Raw genomic sequence first — 22,868 nt, 5'->3', positions numbered from 1 at the left:
GAGTCCAAATTGGCAACATTCATCCATTCATTCATTCAATCGTCTTTATTGAGCGCTTACTGTGTGCAGAGCACTGGACTAACATCTAGAGACGGTCCCTGTTCATTCAATCAACCGTATTTATTGAGCGCTTACTGTGTGCAGAGCATTGGACTAAGCGCTCGGGAAGTCCAAGTTGGCAACATTCATCCATTCATTCATTCCATCGTATTTATTGAGCGCTTACTGTGTGCAGAGCACTGGACTAACATCTAGAGACGGTCCCTATTCATTCATTCAATTGTATTTATTGAGCGCTTACTGTGTGCAGAACACTGGACTGAGCGCTCGGGGAGTCCAAGTTGGCAACATTCATCCATTCATTCATTCCATCGTCTTTATTGAGCGCTTACTGTGTGCAGAGCACTGGACTGAGCGCTCGGGGAGTCCAAGTTGGCAACATTCATCCATTCATTCATTCATTCAATCGTCTTTATTGAGCGCTTACCGTGTGCAGAGCACTGGACTGACATCCAGAGACGGTCCCTATTCATTCATTCAATCATATTTATTGAGTGCTCTGCACACAGTAAGTGCTCAATAAATACGATTGAATGAATGAATGAACTTCTAGACTGTGAACCCGCCGTCGGGTAGGGGCCGTCTCTCGATGTTGCCAACTTGGGCTTCCCAAGCGCTTAGTCCAGTGCTCCGCACACAGGAAGCGCTCAATAAATACGATGGAATGAATGAATGAACTTCTAGCCTGTGAGCCCGCCGTTGGGTAGGGACCGTCTCTAGATGTTGCCAACTTGGACTTCCCAAGCGCTTAGTCCAGTGCTCCGCACACAGTAAGCGCTCAATAAATAGGATTGAATGAATGAATGCACTTCTAGACTGTGAGCCCACTGTTGGATAGGGACCGTCTCTCTTGGACTTCCCAAGCGCTTAGTCCAGTGCTCCGCACACAGTAAGCGCTCAATAAATACGATTGAATGAATGAATGAACTTCTGGCCTGTGAGCCCGCTGTTGGATAGGGACCGTCTCTCTTGGACTTCCCAAGCGCTTAGTCCAGTGCTCCGCACACAGTAAGTGCTCAATAAATAGGACTGAATGAATGAATGAACTTCTAGACTGTGAGCCCGCTGTTGGATAGGGACCGTCTCTTGATGTTGCCAGCGCTTAGTCCAGTGCTCCGCACACAGTAAGCGCTCAATAAATACGATGGAATGAATGAATGAATGCACTTCTAGACTGTGAGCCCGCTGTTGGATAGGGACCATCTCTCTTGGACTTCCCAAGCGCTTAGTCCAGTGCTCTGCGCACAGTAAGCGCTCAATAAATACGATGGAATGAATGAATGAATGAACTTCTAGACTGTGAGCCCGCTGTTGGATAGGGACCATCTCTCTTGGACTTCCCAAGCGCTTAGTCCAGTGCTCCGCACACAGTAAGCGCTCAATAAATAGGATTGAATGAATGAATGAGCTTCTAGACTGTAAGCCCACTGTTGGGTAGGGACCATCTCTTGATGTTGCCAGCGCTTAGTCCAGTGCTCCGCACACAGTAAGCGCTCAATAAATACGATGGAATGAATGAATGAATGAACTTCTAGACTGTGAGCCCGCTGTTGGATAGGGACCGTCTCTTGATGTTGCCAGCGCTTAGTCCAGTGCTCCGCACACAGTAAGCGCTCAATAAATACGATTGAATGAATGAATGAACTTCTAGACTGTGAGCCCACTGTTGGATAGGGACCGTCTCTCTTGGACTTCCCAAGCGCTTAATCCAGTGCTCTGCGCACAGTAAGCGCTCAATAAATACGATGGAATGAATGAATGAATGAACTTCTAGACTGTGAGCCCACTGTTGGCTAGGGACCGTCTCTCGATGTTGCCAGCGCTCAGTCCAGTGCTCTGCGCACAGTAAGCGCTCAATAAATACGATGGAATGAATGAATGAATGAACTTCTAGACTGTGAGCCCGCTGTTGGATAGGGACCGTCTCTCGATGTTGCCAGCGCTTAGTCCAGTGCTCCGCACTCAGTAAGCGCTCAATAAATACGATGGAATGAATGAATGAATGGATGCATCGATTTGGGGGGTCTCTCTTGGGTCTCCGCAGGCAGCTGGGGGTGTCGGAGTTTCCGGCGGAGACGCGCTGGCCGGGGGTCTTCGGCCCCTTCCTGGACTTCGTCCGGGCCGGGGGGCCAGCGGGCACCGAGGAGGCCTCCATGGGCTTCCACGTCCACGGGGCCAAGGAGCCGCGGCCTACGGCGAGGCGGCCTCTCGTCGGATCGCAGAGGTCAGTGTGGGGGCACCGGGGAGGGCGGGGAGGATGCCCTTTCACTCATTCAGTCATATTTATTGAGCACTTACCGTGTGCAGAGCGCTGGACTACCATCTAGAGACGGTCCCTATTCATTCATTCAGTCGTATTTATTGAGCGCTTACCGCGTGCAGAGCGCTGGACTACCATCTAGAGACGGTCCCTATTCATTCATTCAGTCGTATTTATTGAGCGCTTACCGTGTGCAGAGCACTGGACTACCATCTAGAGATGGTCCCTATTCATTCATTCAGTCATATTTATTGAGCACTTGCCGTGTGCAGAGCGCTGGACTAACATCTAGAGACGGCCCCTATTCATTCATTGTCGTATTTATTGAGCGCTTACCGTGTGCAGAGCGCTGGACTACCATCTAGAGACGGCCCCTATTAATTCATTCAGTCGTATTTATTGAGCGCTTACCGCATGCAGAGCACTGCACTAACATCTAGAGACGGCCCCTATTCATTCATTCAGTCGTATTTATTGAGCGCTTACCGTGTGCAGAGCGCTGGACTACCATCTAGAGACGGTCCCCATTCATTCATTCGGTCGTATTTATTGAGCGCTTCCTGTGTGCAGAGCACTGGACTAACATCTAGAGACGGCCCCTATTCATTCATTCAGTCATATTTATTGAGCGCTTGCCGTGTGCAGAGCGCTGGACTAACATCTAGAGACGGCCCCTATTCATTCATTCAGTCGTATTTATTGAGCGCTTACCGTGTGCAGAGCGCTGGACTACCATCTAGAGACGGCCCCTATTCATTCATTCAGTCGTATTTATTGAGCGCTTACCGCATGCAGAGCACTGCACTAACATCTAGAGACAGCCCCTATTCATTCATTCAGTCGTATTTATTGAGCGCTTACCGTGTGCAGAGCGCTGGACTACCATCTAGAGACGGTCCCCATTCATTCATTCAGTCGTATTTATTGAGCGCTTACCGTATGCAGAGCACTGGACTACCATCTAGAGACGGCCCCCATTCATTCATTAAGTCGTATTTATTGAGCGCTTACCATGTGCAGAGCACTGGGCTACCATCTAGAGACGGTCCCTATTCATTCATTCGGTCGTATTTATTGAGCGCTTCCTGTGTGCAGAGCACTGGACTAACATCTAGAGACGGCCCCTATTCATTCATTCAGTCATATTTATTGAGCGCTTACCACGTGCAGAGCGCTGGACTAACATCTAGAGACGGCCCCTATTCATTCATTCAGTCGTATGTGCAGAGCGCTGGACTACCATCTAGAGACGGTCCCTATTCATTCATTCAGTCGTATTTATTGAGCGCTTACCGCGTGCAGAGCGCTGGACTACCATCTAGAGACTGTCCCTATTCATTCATTCGGTCGTATTTATTGAGCGCTTACCGCGTGCAGAGCGCTGGGCTACCATCTAGAGACGGTCCCTATTCATTCATTCAGTCGTATTTATTGAGCGCTTACCGTGTGCGGAGCGCTGGGCTACCATCTAGAGACGGTCCCTATTCATTCATTCAGTCGTATTTATTTATTATTAATAATAATAATAATAATAATGTTGGTATTTGTAAAGCACTTACTATGTGCAGAGCACTGTTCTAAGCGCTGGGGAGGTTACAAGGTGATCAGGTTGTCCCACGGGGGGCTCACAATTTTAATCCCCATTTTCCAGATGAGGGAACTGAGGCGCAGAGAACTTAAGTGATTTGCCCAAAGTCACCCAGCTGACAGTTGGCAGAGCTGGGATTTGAACCCATGACTTCTGACTCCAAAACCCGGGCTCTTTCCACTGAGCCACAGTAGCTTCTCTGAGCGCTTACCATGTGCAGAGCACTGGACTAACATCTACAGACGGCCCCTATTCATTCATTCAGTCGTATTTATTGAGCGCTTCCTGTGTGCAGAGCGCTGGACTACATCTAGAGACGGCCCCTATTCATTCATTCAGTCGTATTTATTGAGCGCTTACCGCGTGCAGAGCGCTGGACTACCATCTAGAGACGGTCCCTATTCATTCATTCAGTCGTCTTTATTGAGCGCTTACTGTGTGCAGAGCACTGGACTAACATCTAGAGACGGTCCCTATTTATTCATTCAGTCGTATTTATTGAGCGCTTGCCGTGTGCAGAGCACTGGACTAACATCTAGAGATGGTCCCTATTTATTCATTCAGTCGTATTTATTGAGCACTTACTGTGTGCAGAGCACTGTACTAAGCGCTTGGGAAGCCCAAGTGGGCAACATCTAGAGACGGTCCCTACCCAACAGCAGGCTAACGGTCTAGAAGGGGGAGATGGACGACAAAACTAAACACATTAACAAAATAAAATTAATAGAATAAATATGTACAAGTACATATGTACATATTCATTCATTCATTCAAGCGTATTTATTGAGCGCTTACGGTGTGCAGAGCACTGGACTAAGCGCTTCGGAAGCCCAAGTTGGCAATATATAGAGACGGTCCCTACCCAACAGCGGGCTCACAGTCTAGAAGGGGGAGACAGACGACAAAACAAAACATGTTAACAAAATAAAATCAATAGAATAAATATGTACAAGTACATATGTACATATTCAATCGTATTTATTGAGCGCTTCCTGTGTGCAGAGCACTGTACTAAGCGCTTGGGAAGTCCAAGTCGGCGACATCTAGAGCCGGTCCCTACCCAACAGCGGGCTCACGGTCTTGGAGGGGGGGAGACGGACGACAAAACTAAACATGTTAACAAAATGAAATCAATAGAATAAATATGTACAAGGACATATGTACATATTCATTCATTCAATCGTATTTATTGAGCGCTTCCTGTGTGCAGAGCGCTGGACTAAGCGCTTGGGAAGCCCAAGTCGGCGACATCTAGAGACGGTCCCTACCCGACAGCGGGCTCACGGGCTAGAAGGGGGAGACGGACGACAAAACTAAACACGTTAACAAAATGAAATGAATAGAATGAACATGTACAAGTACATATGTACACATGTACATATGTACATGTGTACATATGTACAAGGGGGTTGATGCCCAGGCCTTGCCAGGACTCCTCCCGGCGACGAGGCGGCGGGGAAGATCGACGACGTCCTGGCGGAGATCCTGCGACACCGGGCGCCCGAGGAGCTGCACGACTACCTGGGCAAGGTGCGTCGCCCGGGCGGGCCGCCCACCGCGGGGGCACACCAGGAGAACCATGGCATCTATTAAGCGCCTACTATGTGCCAAGCACTGGTCTAAGCGCTGGGGAGGATACAAGGCGATCAGGTTGTCCCCTGTGGGGATCACAGTCTCCATCCCCATTTGACAGATGAGGGAACTGAGGCCCAGAGAATAATAATAATGATGATGGCGTTTGTTAAGCGCTTACTATGTGCCAAGCGCTGGGGAGGTTCCAAGGTGATGAGGTGGTCCCCCGTGGGGCTCACAGTCTTCATCCCCATTTGACAGATGAGGGAACTGAGGCCCAGAGAATAATAATAATGATGGCGTTTGTTAAGCGCTTACTAGGTGCCAAGCACTGGGGAGGTTACAAGGTGATCAGGTTGTCCCCTGTGGGGATCACGGCCTTCATCCCCATTTGACAGATGGGGGAACTGAGGCCCGGGCTCCCGGTCTCCATCCGCATTTGACAGATGAGGTCACTGAGGCCCGGAAAATAATCATAATGATGGCATTTGTGAAGCGCTTACTAGGTGCCAAGCGCTGTTCTAAGCACTGGGGAGGATACAAGGTGATGAGGTTGTCCCCCGGGGGGCTCACAGTCTTCATCCCCATTTGACAGATGAGGGAACTGAGGCGCAGAGAATAATAATAATGATGGCATTTGTTAAGCGCTTACTAGGTGCCAAGCACTGGGGAGGTTACAAGGCGATGAGGTTGTCCCCCGGGGGGCTCACAGCCTTCATCCCCATTTGACAGATGGGGGAACTGAGGCCCAGAGAATAATAATAATGATGGCATTTGTTAAGCGCTTACTATGTGCCAAGCACTGTTCTAAGCGCTGGGGAGGTTACAAGGTGATCAGGTGGTCCTCCGGGGGGCTCCCAGTCTTCATCCCCATTTGACAGATGAGGTCACTGAGGCCCGGAGAATAATAATAATAATAATAATGATGGCATTTGTTAGGCACTTACTATGTGCCAAGCACCGTTCTGAGCACTGGGGAGGTGACAAGGTGATGAGGTTGTCCCCCGGGGGGCTCCCGGTCTTCATCCCCATTTGACAGATGAGGGAACTGAGGCCCACAGAAGTGACTCGCCCAAAGTCAAACTGGGTGACTTTGGGCGAGTCACTTCCTTCCCTGGGCTTGTGGTTTTGTTCTCTGTCTTGGTTTTGTTCTCTGTCTCCCCCTTGTAGACTGTGAGCCCGCTGGTGGGTAGGGACCGTCTCTAGATGTTGCCAATTTGTACTTCCCAAGCGCTTAGTCCAGTGCTCTGCACATAGTAAGCGCTCAATAAATACGATTGATGATGATGATAGTAAGCGCTTAACAAATGCCATCAAGATTATTATTGTCCGGGCCTCAGTTCCCTCACCTGTCAAATGGGGATGAAGACTGTGAGCCCCAAGTGGGACAACCCGATCACCTTGGAACCTCCCCGGCGCTTAGAACAGTGCTCGGCACCTAGTAAGCGCTTAACAAATGCCATCATCATTATTATTATTCTCCGGGCCTCAGTTCCCTCATCTGTCAAACGGGGATGAAGACTGGGAGCCCCAAGTGGGCCAACCTGATCACCTTGTAACCTCCCCAGCGCTTAGAACAGTGCTTGGCACCTAGTAAGCGCTTAACAAATGCCATCATTTGTTAACAAATGCCATCATTTGTTAACAAATGCCATCATTTGTTAACAAATGCCAGAGAAGCAGCGTGGTTCAGTGGAAAAGAGCCCGGGCTTTGGAGTCAGAGGTCGTGGGTTCAAATCCCAGCTCCGCCAATTAGCTGTGTGACTTTGGGCAAGTCACTTCACTTCTCTGGGCCTCAGTTCCCTCATCTGTAAAATGAGGATGAAGACTGTGAGCCCCCCGGGGGACAACCTCATCACTTTGTAACCTCCCCAGCGCTTAGAACAGTGCTTTGCACGTAGTAAGCGCTTAATAAATGCCATCATTATTATTATTATTATCATCATGATCATTATTCTCTGGGCCTCAGTTCCCTCACCTGTCAAACGGGGATGAAGACTGTGAGCCCCACGGGGGACAACCTGATCGCCTTGTAACCTCCCTCGTGCTTAGAACGGTGCTTGGCACCTAGTAAGTGCTTAACAAATGCCATCATCATCATTATTATTATTGTCCGGGCCTCAGTTCCCTCACCTGTAAAATGGGGATGAAGACTGTGAGCCCCCCGTGGGACAACCTGATCCCCTTGTAACCTCCCTAGCGCTTAGAACAGTGCTCGGCACCTAGTAAGCGCTTACCAAATGCCATCATCATTATTATTATTATTCTCCAGGCCTCAGTGACTTCATCTGTCAAATGGGGATGAAGACTGGGAGCCCCAAGCCTTGTAACCTCCCCAGCGCTTAGTACAGTGCTCGGCACATAGTAAGCGCTTAGTAAATGCCGTTACACATATCAGAGGGCGGGCGGAGGCCAAGGTGCCCGTTCGTCCACTACAGGCCCTGCGGTCGGCGGTGCACCCGCTGGGCAAGCTGCTGGCCACCCTGACGCTGGCCTTCCGGGCCACCTACGCCGGCGTTGGTGCCAACAAGCACCTCCTGGCCATGGCTCAGGGCGAGGTGAAGGACTGTGCCCGGCGCGTCTGGCAGCTGTACCGGTGAGGCGGCGGGGGGGCCGGAGGGTGGGCATCGCCCCGGGGTGGCACGGGCCCGGGTGGCAGCGGCGGTCGCCCTGTGCCCCGCTCCGCAGGGCACTGCTGGGCCTCGCCCTGGAGCGGCAGGGCCGGAGCCCGGAGGAGGCCCCCGAGGACGCGGAGGACGGGTGAGTGGACAGCCGGCCCACCTCCCACCCCTGGCACCGTGCCCTCTGACCCCTCCGGCCTCGGCCCCTCCACCCCGGTCCCCTGTCCGCTGACCCTGGGCCTGCTGATGATGATAATAATAATACTAATGATGGCGTTTATTCAGCGCTTACTATGTGCCAAGCACCGTTCTAAGCGCTGGGGGGGGTTACAAGGTGAGCAGGTGGTCCGCTCGCAGGCTTCGTCCCCAGTTTCCAGGTGAGGCAGCTGAGGCCCAGAGAAGTGAAGTGACTTGCCCAAAGTCACACAGCTGACAAGTCCCCCTGGGTCCTGGGCCCTCTGACCCCCCCCGGGCCCTCTGGCCCATCGCAGGACCCGTGCCCTCTGACCCCATGACCTCTGACCCCCCCAGGCCCGGGCCGTCTGACTCCCTGGGCCCTCTGCCCTCCGACCCCCTGGCCCCAGGCCCTCCGCCCCCACCCCCCTCAGCTCCTGTGCCCTCTGAATCCCCCGTCCGATGCCCTCTGACCCCCCCCCAGCTCCTGTGCCCTCTGACCTCCCCTTCCCCCCGGTCTCAGGTCATCAGACTCCCCAGGCCCTATGCCCTCTGAGCCCGCCTGTGCCCTCTGAATCCCCTGTCTGATCCCCTCTGACCCCCCTCAGCTCCTATGCCCTCTGAATCCCCCGTCCGATGCCCTCTGAATCCCCCGTCCGATGCCCTCTGAATCCCCCATCCGATGCCCTCTGATCCCCCTCAGCTCCTGTGCCCTCTGATCCCCCTCAGCTCCTGTGCCCTCTGAATCCCCCGTCTGATGCCCTCTGATCCCCCCCCCCCCCCCCCCCCCAGCTCCTGTGCCCTCTGACTGCCCCCTCCAGTTCCAGGTCATCTGACTTCCCGGGCCCTATGCCCTCTGGCCACCCCCTCAGCTCCTATGCCCTCTGAATCACCCGTCCGATGCCCTCTGACCCCCCCCCAGCTCCTGTGCCCTCTGAATCCCCTGTCCGATGCCCTCTGACCCCCCCAGCTCCTGTGCCCTCTGACCTCCCCCTCTCCCCAGGCCCTCTGCCCTCCAAGCCCCTGGCCCCAGGCCCTCCGGCCACCCCCTCAGCTCCTATGCCCTCTGAATCCCCCATCTGATGCCCTCTGAATCCCCCGTCCGATGCCCTCTGACCTCCCTCCCAGCTCCTGTGCCCTCTGAATCCCCCGTCCGATGCCCCCTGACCCCCCTCACAGCTCCTGTGCCCTGTGAATCCCCGTCCGATGCCCCCTGACCTCCCCCCCTCCCAGCTCCTGTGCCCTCCGACCCCCCGGGCCCTGTGGGCCATCCCAGGGCCCGTGGCCTCGGCTCCCCTGACCCCTCCGCCCCCGGTCCGCGCCCCAGGGAGCGCCGGGCACAGGAGGTGGTGCTGCCCCTGGTGCTCCCGCGCTTCCACCCGGACTTGTTCCTGCTGTACCTGCTGTACCACGAGCGGGAGGACGGGCTCTACGCGCAGGGCATCGCCCACCTCAGCCTCTTCCCCGACGCCAGGCTCCTCCAGTTCCTCCACATCCAGAAGTGAGCCCGGCGGGCGGGCGGGCAGGCGGGCTGGGGCCTGGGGGAGTCTCACCCGGATCCGGCCCGCTTTCTCTCGCCCCCACGTCTAGGACGACCCCAATTCTCGTTTCAGAAAACTGTGGCCTCTGGAGGACCTCACCCTGTCGGCCGATCAGGTGAGGGGGGCGTCGGGTGGGTACCGCGTGCCCGCTTCCTGACCCTCCAGGGACTATTTATTTTATTTGTACCTATCTATTCTATTTATTTAATTTGTTAGTATGTTTGGTTTTGTTCTCTATCTCACAGTCTAGAAGTTCATTCATTCAATCATATTTATTGATTTATTGTGATCCCACTGTTGGGTAGGGACCGTCTCTATATGTTGCCAGCTTGTACTTTCCAAGCGCTTAGTACAGTGCTCTGCACACAGTAAGCGCTCAATAAATACGATGGATTGATTGATTGATTCCCCCTTCTAGACTGTGAGCCCACTGTTGGGTAGGGACTGTCTCTAGATGTTGTCAACTTGGACTTCCCAAGCGCTTAGTCCAGTGCTCTGCACACAGTAAGTGCTCAATAAATGCGATTGATTGATTGATTGATTGATTCCCCCTTGAAGACTGTGAGCCCACTGTTGGGTAGGGACCGTCTCTCTATGTTGCCAACTTGGACTTCCCAAGCGCTTAGTCCAGTGCTCTGCACACAGTAAGCGCTCAATAAATGCGATTGATTGATTGATTGATTCCCCCTTCTAGACTGTAAGCCCACTGTTGGGTAGGGACCGTCTCTAGATGTGGCCAACTTGGACTTCCCAAGCGCTCAGTCCAGTGCTCTGCACACAGTAAGCGCTCAATAAATACGATTGATTGATTGATTGTCTCCCCCTTCTAGCCTGTGAGCCCACTGTTGGGTAGGGACCGTCTCTAGGTGTTGCCAACTTGGACTTCCCAAGCGCTCAGTCCAGTGCTCCGCACACCGTAAGCGCTCAATAAATCATCATCATCATCATCAATCGTATTTATTGAGTGCTTACTATGTGCAGAGCACTGTACTAAGCGCTTGGGAAGTACAAATTGGCAACATATAGAGACAGTCCCTACCCAACAGTGGGCTCACAATAAATCAATAAATATGATTGAATGAATGAACTTCTAGACTGTGAGCCCGCTGTTGGGGAGGGACCGTCTCTAGATGTTGCCAACTTGGACTTCCTAAGAGCTTAGTACAGTGGTCCGCACACAGTAGGCGCTCAATAAATACGACTGAATGTAGGAATGAATCATTATTATGGTGAGCACGCGACGGAGAGCAGCAGGGTTTGTTGCGGAGGGTCTCACCGAGGTCCCGTCTGCCTTTCAGAGACCGTCCCTCGTCAGGGACAAGTGCTTCCTCTCGGCCACGGAGTGTCTGCAGAAGATCATGTGAGTTTCAGGGCGCCCCGGGGCCCCCCGACACCGCCGGCGGGGACCGGGGGAGCCGAGGGGGGCTTCTTCCGACGGACAGACGGACGGACGACCCCTCGGGGGGCACGGCCGACACTTCCCGACCCCTCTGCGGGCCGAAACGTCAACGGGAGAGGGTGACGGCGGACAGTCGTAGTAGTAATAATAACGATGATATAGTAGTAATAATAATAATAATGATGGCATTGATTAAGCGCTTACTATGTGCAAAGCACCGTTCTAAGCGCAGGGGAGGTTGCAAGGCGATCAGGTTGTCCCATGGGGGGCTCACGGTCTTCATCCCCATTTGACAGATGAGGTCACTGAGGCCCAGAGAATAATAGTAATGATGATGATGGCATTTGTTAAGCACTTACTATGTGCCAAGCACTGTTCTAAGTGCTGGGGAGGATACAAGGTGATGAGGTTGTCCCCCGTTGGGCTCACGGTCTTCATCCCCATTTGACAGACGAGGGAACTGGGGCCCAGAGAAGTGAAGTGACCATGTGCTTCTAAGCACTGGGGGGATAATAATAATAATAATGATGATGATGATATTTGTTAAGCGCTTACTATGTGCAAAGCACTGTTCTAAGCACTGGGGAGGATACAAGGTGATGAGGTTGTCCCACGGGGGGCTCACGGTCTTCATCCCCATTTGACAGGTGAGGGAACTGAGGCCCAGACAAGTGAAGTGACTATGTGCTTCTAAGCGCTGGGGGAGATAATAATAATAATAATAATGATAATGATAGTATTTGTTAAGTGCTTACTATGTGCAAAGCAATGTTCTAAGCACTGGGGAGGTTACAAGGCGATGAGGTTGTCCCCCGGGGGGCTCACAGTCTTCATCCCCATTTGACAGACGAGGGAACTGAGGCCCAGAGAAGTGAAGTGACTATGTGCTTCTAAGTGCTGGGGGAGATAATAATAATAATAATAATAATGATAATAATGATGGCATTTATTAAGCGCTTACTATGTGTCAAGCACTGTTCTAAGCACTGGGGGAGATACAAGGTGATGAGGTTGTCCCACGGGGGGCTCACGGTCTTCATCCCCATTTGACAGATGAGGGAACTGAGGCCTAGAGAAGTGAAGTGACTATGTGCTTCTAAGTGCTGGGGGAGATAAAATAATAATAATAATAATAATAATAATAATAATAATGGTATTTGTTAAGCGCTTACCTATGTGCCAAACAACTGTTCTAAGCGCAGGGGAGCTTACAAGGTGATGAGGTTGTCCCACGGGGGGCTTACGGTCTTCATCCCCATTTGACAGATGAGGGAACTGAGGCCCAGAGAAGTGAAGTGACTATGTGCTTCTAAGTGCTGGGGGAGATATAATAATAATAATAATAATAATGATGATGATGATGGCATTGGTTAAGCGCTTAGTATGTGCAAAGCACCGTTCTAAGTGTGGGGGAGGTTACAAGGTGATCAGGTTGTCCCATGGGGGGCTCACAGTCTTTATCCCCATTTGACAGATGAGGTCACTGAGGCCCAGAGAAGTGAAGTGACTATATGCTTCTAAGCGCTGGGGGAGATAATAATAATAATGATAATGATGGTATTTGTTAAGAACTTACTAAGCGCTGGGGAGGTTACAAGGTGATGAGGTTGTCCCACGGGGGGCTCACGGTCTTCATCCCCATTTGACAGAAGAGGAAACTGAGGCCCAGAGAAGTGAAGTGACTATGTGCTTCTAAGCGCTGGGGGAGATATAATAATAATAATAATAATAATGATGATGATGATGGCATTTGTTAAGCGCTTACTATGTGCAAAGCACTGTTGTAAGTGCTGAGGAGGTTACAAGGTGATCAGGTTGTTCCTCGGGGAGCTCACGGTCTTCATCCCCATTTTCCAGATGAGGTCACTGAGGCCCAGAGAAGTGAAGTGACTCGCCCAGAGTCACCCAACTGACGCTTGGCGGAGCCAGAATTCGAACCCGTGACCTCTGACTCCAAAGCCCGGGCTCTTTCCACTGGGCCACGCTGTCTGCTGTGTGACTTTGGGCAAGTCACTTCACTTCTCTGGGCCTCAGTGACCTCTTCTGGAAAATGGAGATGAAGACTGTGAGCCCCACGGGGGACAACCTGATCACCTTGTAACCTCCCCAGCGCTTATCACAGTAGTAAGTGCTTAATAAATGCCATTATTATTATTATTATTATTATTATTATTATTTCCACTGAGCCACGCTATGATGCCTGTTGTTGGGTAGGGACCGTCTCTGTATGTTGCCAACTTGTACTTCCCAAGCGCTTAGTCCAGTGCTCTGCACACAGTAAGCGCTCAATAAGTACGATTGAATGAATGAATGAATTATAATAATGATGGTATCTATGTGGCCGAGTTGTCCTTCCCAAGCGCTTAGTCCAGTGCTCTGCGCACAGTAAGCGCTCAATAAATTCGATTCGAATTCATTCATTCAATCGTATTTACTGAGCGCTTACTGTGCGCAGAGCACTGGACTAAGCGCTTGGGAAGTCCAAGTCGGCAACATCTAGAGCCGGTCCCTCCCCAACAGCGGGCTCACGGGCTAGAAGGGGGAGACAGACGACAAAACAAAACATATTAACCAAATAAAATCATCATCATCAATCGTATTTATTGAGCGCTTACTATGTGCAGAGCACTGTACTAAGCGCTTGGGAAGTCCAAGTTGGCAACCTATAGAGACGGTCCCTACCCAACAGCGGGCTCACAGTCTAAAAGGGGGAGACAGAGGACAAGACCAAACATACTAACAAAATAAAATAAATAGGATAGGTATGTACAAGTAGAATAAATAAATAAATAAATAAATCAAAATAAAATCAATATTTTATTTTATGAATAAGCGCTTACTATGTGCCAAGCACTGTTCTAAGCACCGGGGGGGGATCCAGGGAAATCGGGTTGGCCCCCGTGGGGCTCACGGTCTTCATCCCCGTTTTCCGGATGAGGGAACCGAGGCCCAGAGAAGTGAAGTGGCTTGTCCGAGGTCACACAGCAGACGAGGGGCGGAGCCGGGATTGCTGCTGAATGGTACTTCCCAGGCGCTTAGTACAGCGTCACTTGTGTCCTGCATGACTTTGGGCTTAGAACAGTGCTTTGCACATAGTAAGCGCTTAATAAATGCTATTATGATTATTATTATTATTTGGGCAAGTCACTTCTCTGAGAACAGTGCTTTGCACATAGTAAGCACTTAATAAATGCCATTATTATTATTATTTGGGCAAGTCACTTCTCTGAGAACAGTGCTTTGCACATAGTAAGCGCTTAATAAATGCCATTATTATTATTATTATTATTATTATTATTATTATTATTATTATTTGGGCAAGTCACTTCTCTGGGCCTCAGTGACCTCGTCTGTCAAATGGGGATGAAGACTGTGAGCCCCCCGTGGGACAGCCTGATCACCCTGTAACCTCCGCAGCGCTTAGAACAGTGCTTGGCACATGGTAAGCGCTTAATAAATGCCATTATTAAATACCGTTATTATCATTATTATTATTACGGTGCTTGGCACATAAGAAGCACTTGACAAATGCCATCATTATTACTACTACCGCACTCTGCACGCAGTAAGTGCTAAATAAATACGATTGATGAATTAATAATAATAAAATATAGTAAGCATTTAATAAATATCATTATTATTATTATTATGGTGCTTGGCACATAGGAAGCGCTGAACAAATGCCATCATTATTACTACTACAGCGCTCTGCACACAGTAAGTGCTCAATAAATATGATTGATAAATTAATAGTAATAATAATAATATAGTAAGCACTTGATGAATACCGTTATTATTATTATTATTATTATTATTATTACGGTGCTTGGCACATAGGAAGCGCTTAACGAATACCGTCATTATTACTACTACAGTGCTCTGCACACAGTAAGCGCTCAATACGATTGATAAATTAATAATAGTAATAATAATAATATAGTAAGCACTTGATGAATACCGTTATTATTATTGATCGATAAATTAATAATAGTAATAATAATACATATAGTAAGCACTTAATGCAGTTATTATTATTATTATTAACTATTAAGGTGCTTGACACATAGGAAGCGCTTAAATGCCATCATTATTACTACTACAGCGCTCTGCACACAGTAAGCACTCTATTAATATGATTGATAAATTAATAATAGTAATAATAATAATATAGTAAGCACTTGATGAATACCGTTATTATTATTATTATTATTACGGTGCTTGGCACATAGGAAGTGCTTAACGAATAGCGTCATTATCACTACTACAGTGCTCTGCGCACAGTAAGTGCTCAATAAATAGGATTGATAAATTAATAATAGTAATAATAATAATATAGTAAGCACTTGATGAATACCGTTATTATTATTATTGATCGATAAATTAATAATAATACATATAGTAAGCACTTAATGCAGTTATTATTATTATTATTAACTATTAAGGTGCTTGGCACATAGGAAGCACTTGACAAATGCCCTCATCATGACTACTACAGTGCTCCGCACCCAGTAGGCGCTCAATAAAGAGGACTGGATGGATGAATTGAATGACTCAATAGGCTGGATGAATAAATGATGATAATTAATGACTAATAAATGCCATGCCGCCTGGCACATAGGAAGCGCTTTTAACAAATGCCGTCATTATTACTACTGCAGCACTCCGCACCCAGGAAGTGCTCAATAAAGAGGACTGGATGGATGAGTTAATTGATGATAATTAATGACTAATAAATGCGATGCCGCCTGGCACATAGGAAGCGCTTTTAACAAATGCCGTCATCATGACTACTACAGCGCTCCGCACCCAGTAGGTGCTCAATAAAGACGACTGGATGGATGAATTAAATGATGATAATTAATGACTAATAAACGTGATGCCGCCTGGCACATAGGAAGCGCTTTTAACAAATGCCGTCATCATGACTACTACAGCGCTCCGCACCCAGTAGGAGCTCAATAAAGATGACTAGATGGATGAGTTAATTGATGATAATTAATGACTAATAAACGCGATGCCGCCTGGCACACAGGAAGCGCTTTTAACAAATGCCGTCATCATGACTACTACAGCGCTCCGCACCCAGTAGGCGCTCAATAAAAACGATAGATAACACTTAACAAATGCCGTCATTATTACTACTACAGCGCTCTGCACGCAGTAGGTGCTCAATAAATGATTGATAAATTAATACTAGTAATAATAATACATATAGTAAGCACTTATTGCAGTTATTATTATTATTATTATTATTATTATTATTATTATTATTATTATTGTTAAGGTGCTTGGCACATAGGAAGCACTTGACAAATGCCGTCATCGTGACTACTACAGCGCTCCGCACCCAGTAGGTGCTCAATAAAGAGGACTGGATGGATGAGTTGAATGACTCAATAGGCTGGATGAATGAAATGATGATAATTAACGACTAATCAACGCGCTGCCGCCCCCCGCTCAGCATCCCCGTGTCCCCGCGGGAGAAGCTGGCCATCCTGGAGAAGACGTACGGGGAGATCGAGGCCACGGTGTCGCGGGCGCTGGGGCGCGCCCACCCGCTGCCCATGGATGACCTGCTGCCCCTGCTCGTCTTCGTGGTGTCGCGAGCCAGGTTAGGGTCCCCGGGGGGGTCGGGGGTCAGGGGTCAGGGGTCAGCCGGGCCCACCCCAACGGCCCCCCGCCCTTTTCTCCCCCCCCCCCCCCAGGATCCAGCACCTGGGGGCCGAGCTGCACCTCATCCGGGACATGATGGCCCCCGCCCTCCAAGGGGGCAAGTTCGACTTCTTGCTGACCGCCCTGGAGGTGAGAGGGACCCCGGGCCGGCCCCCCCGCCCCTCAGCCCGCGGAAAGAGCCCGGGCTGGGGGGTCCCGGGTCGTGGGTTCTAATCCCGGCTCCGCCACCGGTCAGCTGGGCGGCTTGGGGCCGGTCGCTTCCCTTCTCTGGGCCTCGGTTCCCTCCTCTGTCAAATGGGGATGAGGACTGGGAGCCCCCCGGGGGACAACCTCATCGCCTTGTATCCCCCCAGCGCTTAGAACAGTGCTTGGCACATAGTAAGCGCTTAACAAATACCATTATCATTATTATTATTGTCAGCTGGGCGGCTTGGGGCCGGTCGCTTCCCTTCTCTGGGCCTCGGTTCCCTCCTCTGTCAAATGGGGATGAGGACTGGGAGCCCCCCGGGGGACAACCTCATCGCCTTGTATCCCCCCAGCGCTTAGAACAGTGCTTGGCACATAGTAAGCGCTTAACAAATACCATTATCATTATTATTATTGTCAGCTGGGTGACTTTGGGCCAGTCACTTCACTTCTCTGGGCCTCAGTTCCCTCCTCTGTAAAATGGGGATGAAGACTGAGAGCCCCACGGGGAACAACCTCATGGCCTTGTATCCACCCCGGCGCTTAGAACAGTTCTTGGCACATAGTAAGCGCTTAACAAATACCATTATTATTATTGTTATTGTCAGCTGGGTGACTTTGGGCCAGTCACTTCACTTCTCTGGGCCTCAGTTCCCTCCTCTGTAAAATGGGGATGAAGACTGAGAGCCCCACGGGGGACAACCTCATGGCCTTGTATCCACCCCGGCGCTTAGAACAGTTCTTGGCACATAGTAAGCGCTTAACAAATACCATTATTATTATTATTATTATTGTCAGCTGGGTGACTTTGGGCCAGTCACTTCACTTCTCTGGGCCTCAGTTCCCTCCTCTGTCAAATGGGGATGAAGACTGAGAGCCCCACGGGGGGACAACCTCATCGCCTTGTATCCACGCTAGTGCTTAGAACAGTGCTTGGCACATAGTAAGCGCTTAACAAATACCATTATTATTATTATTATTATTATTGTCAGCTGTGTGACTTTGGGCCAGTCACTTCACTTCTCTGGGCCTCAGTTCCCTCCTCTGTCAAATGGGGATGAAGACTGAGAGCCCCATGGGGGACAATCTGATCACCTTGTATCCACCCCAGCACTCAGACCAGTGCTTGGCACATAGTAAGTGCTTAACAAATACCATTATTATTATTATTATTATCATTATTATTATTATTGTCAGCTGTGTGACTTTGGGCCAGTCACTTCACTTCTCTGGGCCTCAGTTCCCTCCTCTGTAAAATGGGGATGAAGACTGAGAGCCCCACGGGGGGACAACCTCATCGCCTTGCATCCTCCCTGGCGCTTAGAACAGTGCTTGGCACATAGTAAGTGCTTAACAAATACCATTATTATTATTATTATTGTCAGCTGGGTGACTTTGGGCCAGTCACTTCACTTCTCTGGGCCTCAGTTCCCTTCTCTGTCAAATGGGGATGAAGACTGTGAGCCCCCCGTGGGACAACCTCATCACCTTGTATCTCCCCCCCCCCCCCCCGCCCCCGACCCCAGCACTTAGAACAATGCTTGGCACATAGTAAGCGCTTAACAAATACCATCATTATTATTATTATTGTCAGCTGGGTGACTTTGGGCCAGTCACTAAATTTCCCTGTGCCTCAGTTCCCTCCTCTGTCAAATGGGGATGAAGACTGGGAGCACCCCCCGTGGGACAACCTGATCACCCTGTATCTCCCCCAGAACAGTGCTTGGCACATAGTAAGCGCTTAACAAATACCATCATTAGTATTACTATTGTCAGCTGGGTGACTTTGGGCCAGTCACTTCATTTCCCTGGGTCTCAGTTCCCTCATCTGGAAAATGGGGATGAAGTCTGGGAGCCCCACGGGGGACAACCTGATCACCTCTACCCCAGCACTTAGAACAGTGCTTGGCACATAGTAAGTGCTTAACAAATGCTATTATTATCATTATTATTATCATTATTATCATTATTATTACCATTCTCTGGACCTCAGTGACCTCATCTGTAAAATGGAGAGGATCACCTTGTATCCACCCCAGCGCTTAGAACAGTGCTTGGCCCATAGTAAGCACTTAACAAATGCCATTATCATTACTGTTTTTATTCTCTGGGCCTCAGTTCCCTCATCTGTCAAATGGGGATGAAGACTGGGAGCCCCCCGTGAGACAACCTCATCGCCTTGGAACCTCCCCAGCGCTTAGAACAGTGCTTGGCACATAGTAAGCGCTTAACAAATGCCATCACTACTATTATTATTAATAATAACCCCTCTGCTCCCCCTTTGGGACAACCTGATTACTTTGTATCTCCCCCAGTGCTTAGAACAGCGCTTGGCACATAGTAAGTGCTTAACAAATGCCATCATTACTATTATTATTATTATTACTACTACTAATAATAAACCCTCCGCTCCCTCTTTGGGACAACCTGATCACCTTGTATCCCCTCCAGTGCTTAGAACAGTGCTTGGCACATAGTAAGCGCTTAACAAATGCCATCATTACTATTATTAATAATAATGTTATAATAATATCAATATATTAATAACTGTAGATTTAACATACTAATATGCAGTAACAATTCATTAATTAATAATAATTAATATGCTGATAATTAAATATATAATAATAATAATAATAATAATAATAATAACCCCTCCACACCCCCTTTGGGGCAACCTGATTACTTTGTATCTCCCCCAGTGCTTAGGACAGCGCTTGGCACATAGTAAGTGCTTAACAAATGCCATCATTACTATTATTAATAATGATGTTATAGCATTAATATTAATATATTAATAATTACAGTATTAATATATTGCTAAACAGCACCCATCTGTGCTGATAATTAAATATAATAATAATGATGATAATAATAAACAAATCCTCCACTCCCCCTTTGGGGCAACCGGATTACTCTGTATCTCCCCCAGTGCTTAGGACAGCGCTTGGCACATAGTAGGCGCTTAACAAATGCCATCATTACTATTATTGATAATAATGCTATCATATTAATATATTAATACTTACAGTATTAATATATTACTAATCACTAACAATCCATCAATTAATGATAAGTAATAAATGAATCTGTTGATAATTAAATAATAATAATAACCCCTCCATCTAATAACTGTAGATTTAACATACTGATATGCAGTAACAATTCATTAATTAATAATAATTAATATGCTGATAATTAAATATATAATAATAATAGCCCCTCCACATAGTAAGCGCTTAACAAACGCCATCATTCCTATTAATAATGATGTTATAGCATTAATATTAATATATTCATAATTACAGTATTAATATATTGCTAAACAGCACCAATCTGTGCTGATAATTAAATATAATAATGATAATAATACACAACCCCTCCACTTCCCCTTTGGGGCAACCTGATTACTTTGTACCTCCCCCAGTGCTTAGGACAGCGCTTGGCACATAGTAGGCGCTTAATAAATGCCATCATTACTATTATTGATAATAATGTTATAATATTAATATATTGTTACTTATAGTATTAATATATTAGTAATCACTAACAATCCATCAATCAATGATAATTAATAAATTAATCTGTTGATAATTAAATAATAATGATAATAACCCCTCCACTCCCCCTTTGGGGCAACCTGATTACTTTGTATCTCCCCCAGTGCTTAGGACAGTGCTTGGCACGTAGTAGGCGCTTAACAAATGCCATCGTAACTATTATTGATAACAATGTTATAATATTAATATTAACATATTAATACTTATAATATTGATATATTAGTAATCAGTAACAATCCATCAATTAATAATTAATAAATTAATCTGTTGATAATTAAATAATAATAATAATAATAATAATGATAACCCCTCCACTCCCCCTTTGGGGCAACCTGATTACTCTGTATCTCCCCCAGTGCTTAGAACAGCGCTTGGCACATAGTAAGCGCTTAACAAATGCCATCATTACTATTATTAATAACCCTTCCTATAATGATGGCATTTATTAAGCGCTTACTACGTGCCAAGCCCTGTTCTACTCGCTGGGGAGGTTACAAAGTGATGAGGTTGTCCCATGGGGGGGGCTCCCAGTCTTCATCCCCATTTTCCAGATGAGGTCACTGAGGCCCAGAGAAGTGAAGCGACTTGCCCAAGGTCACCCAGCTGGGATTTGAACCCATGACCTCTGACTCCAAAGCCCGGGCTCTTTCCCACTGAGCCACGCTATCATATGAATATCAATACATTAATAATGACAGTATGAATGTATTGATAATCAGCAACAGTCAATCAACAATAATTAATGAGTTCATATATTGACACTTAAATATTATAATATCAATAATATTAATAGTAATTATTTATAATATTAATTAATCAAGTAATTATTAATAATATCAATAATAGTAATACTATTGATAATAGTAATTATTATTAATAATATAATATTATTATATATAATTATAATATAATAATATAATATTATTATTAGTGATAATAGTAATCATAATAATATCAATCAATCAATCGTATTTATTGAGCACTTACTGTGTGCAGAGCACTGTACTAAGCGCTTAGTCATAATGATGATGATGATAATAATGACGACGATGAGAATGATGATGATGACAACCCCTCCACTGTGTGCAGAGCACTGTACTAAGCGCTTAGTCATAATAATGATGATGATGATGAAGATGATGATGATGATACTAACCCCTCCACTTTTCCTTTTCCCTCTTCCACGCGGGAACAGTCGTGTTACAAGCACATCCAGAGGGAAGACAGCGGCCTCCACCGGGTGCCCGCCCTGCGGAGCCCGCGGGGGGCCCGCTCCTCCTCCTCCTCCTCCTCCTCCTCCTGAGAGCCCTCCGGGATTCGCACCTGGGGGAGCCGAGGACCCTCCACCGCCCCCGGGGGGGCCGGAGGGCTCCCTGGAAGAAGAGGCCGCAAATCGGGGCTTCCCCGCTGAGCTCTTCGTTCATTCCTTCATTCAGTCGTACTTATTGAGCGCTTCCAGTGTGCAGGGCACTGTACTAAGCGCTTGGGAAGTCCAAGTGGGCAACATCTAGAGCCGGTCCCTACCCGACAGCGGGCTCACGGTCTAGAAGGGGGAGGCGGACAACAGAGCAAAACATATTAATAAAAATTCAGTCGTATTTATTGAGCGCTTACTGTGTGCAGAGCACTGGACTAAGCGCTTGGGAAGTCCAAGTTGGCAACAGCTAGAGACGGTCCCTACCCAACAGCGGGCTCACAGGCTAGAAGGGGGAGGCGGACAACAGAACAAAGCATATTAAGAAAATAAAAATTCATTCAATCGTATTTATTGAGCGCTTACTGTGTGCAGAGCGCTGGACTAAGCGCTTGGGAAGTCCAAGTCGGCAACATCTAGAGACAGTCCGTACCCCACAGCGGGCTCACAGTCTAGAAGGGGGAGACGGACAACAGAACAAAACATATTAAGAAAATAAAAATTCATTCAATCGTATTTATTGAGCGCTTACTGTGTGCAGAGCACTGGACTAAGCGCTTGGGAAGTCCAAGTTGGCAACAGCTAGAGACGATCCCGACCCAACAGTGGGCTCACAGTCTAGAAGGGGGAGACGGACGACAGAACAAAACGTATTAACAAAATAAAAATTCATTCAATCGTATTTATTGAGCGCTTACTGTGTGCAGAGCACTGTACTAAGCGCTTGCGAAGTCCAAGTTGGCAACATCTAGAGACGGTCCCTACGCAACAGCGGGCTCACGGTGTAGAATAATCCGCCCCAACCCTGCCATCCGGGCTC

At 48.0% G+C, this 22,868-nt stretch overlaps 1 protein-coding gene across 6 annotated transcripts in view; it reads left to right on the top strand.

Annotated features, from left to right (window-relative positions):
• Window positions 1-21,982, top strand: part of ALS2CL (ALS2 C-terminal like) — an 85,333-nt gene extending 63,351 nt beyond the window's left edge. For 3 of the 6 annotated variants that reach the window (XM_038755777.1, XM_038755778.1, XM_038755776.1), the window contains exons 16-25: window positions 2,105-2,284; window positions 5,339-5,438; window positions 7,919-8,076; window positions 8,169-8,240; window positions 9,603-9,776; window positions 9,889-9,931; window positions 11,115-11,176; window positions 16,677-16,826; window positions 16,921-17,017; window positions 21,830-21,982. In XM_038755777.1, coding sequence (XP_038611705.1) covers window positions 2,105-2,284; window positions 5,339-5,438; window positions 7,919-8,076; window positions 8,169-8,240; window positions 9,603-9,776; window positions 9,889-9,931; window positions 11,115-11,176; window positions 16,677-16,826; window positions 16,921-17,017; window positions 21,830-21,937 — 1,144 coding nt within the window. In that variant the 3' untranslated portion in view covers window positions 21,938-21,982. Of the gene's footprint in view, window positions 1-2,104; window positions 2,285-5,328; window positions 5,439-7,918; window positions 8,077-8,168; window positions 8,241-9,602; window positions 9,777-9,888; window positions 9,932-11,114; window positions 11,177-16,676; window positions 16,827-16,920; window positions 17,018-21,829 lie in introns of those variants that run through there. The other 3 variants (XM_038755779.1, XM_038755781.1, XM_038755780.1) reach the window with 3 other exon arrangements.
• The last annotated feature ends 886 nt before the right edge of the window (window positions 21,983-22,868 follow it).

This window comes from Tachyglossus aculeatus, chromosome 13 (genome assembly GCF_015852505.1).
Source record: "Tachyglossus aculeatus isolate mTacAcu1 chromosome 13, mTacAcu1.pri, whole genome shotgun sequence".
NCBI lineage: Eukaryota > Metazoa > Chordata > Mammalia > Monotremata > Tachyglossidae > Tachyglossus > Tachyglossus aculeatus.
The sequence above is the reverse complement of the archived record's forward strand: the minus strand, read 5'-3'. Positions and strand labels throughout refer to the sequence as shown.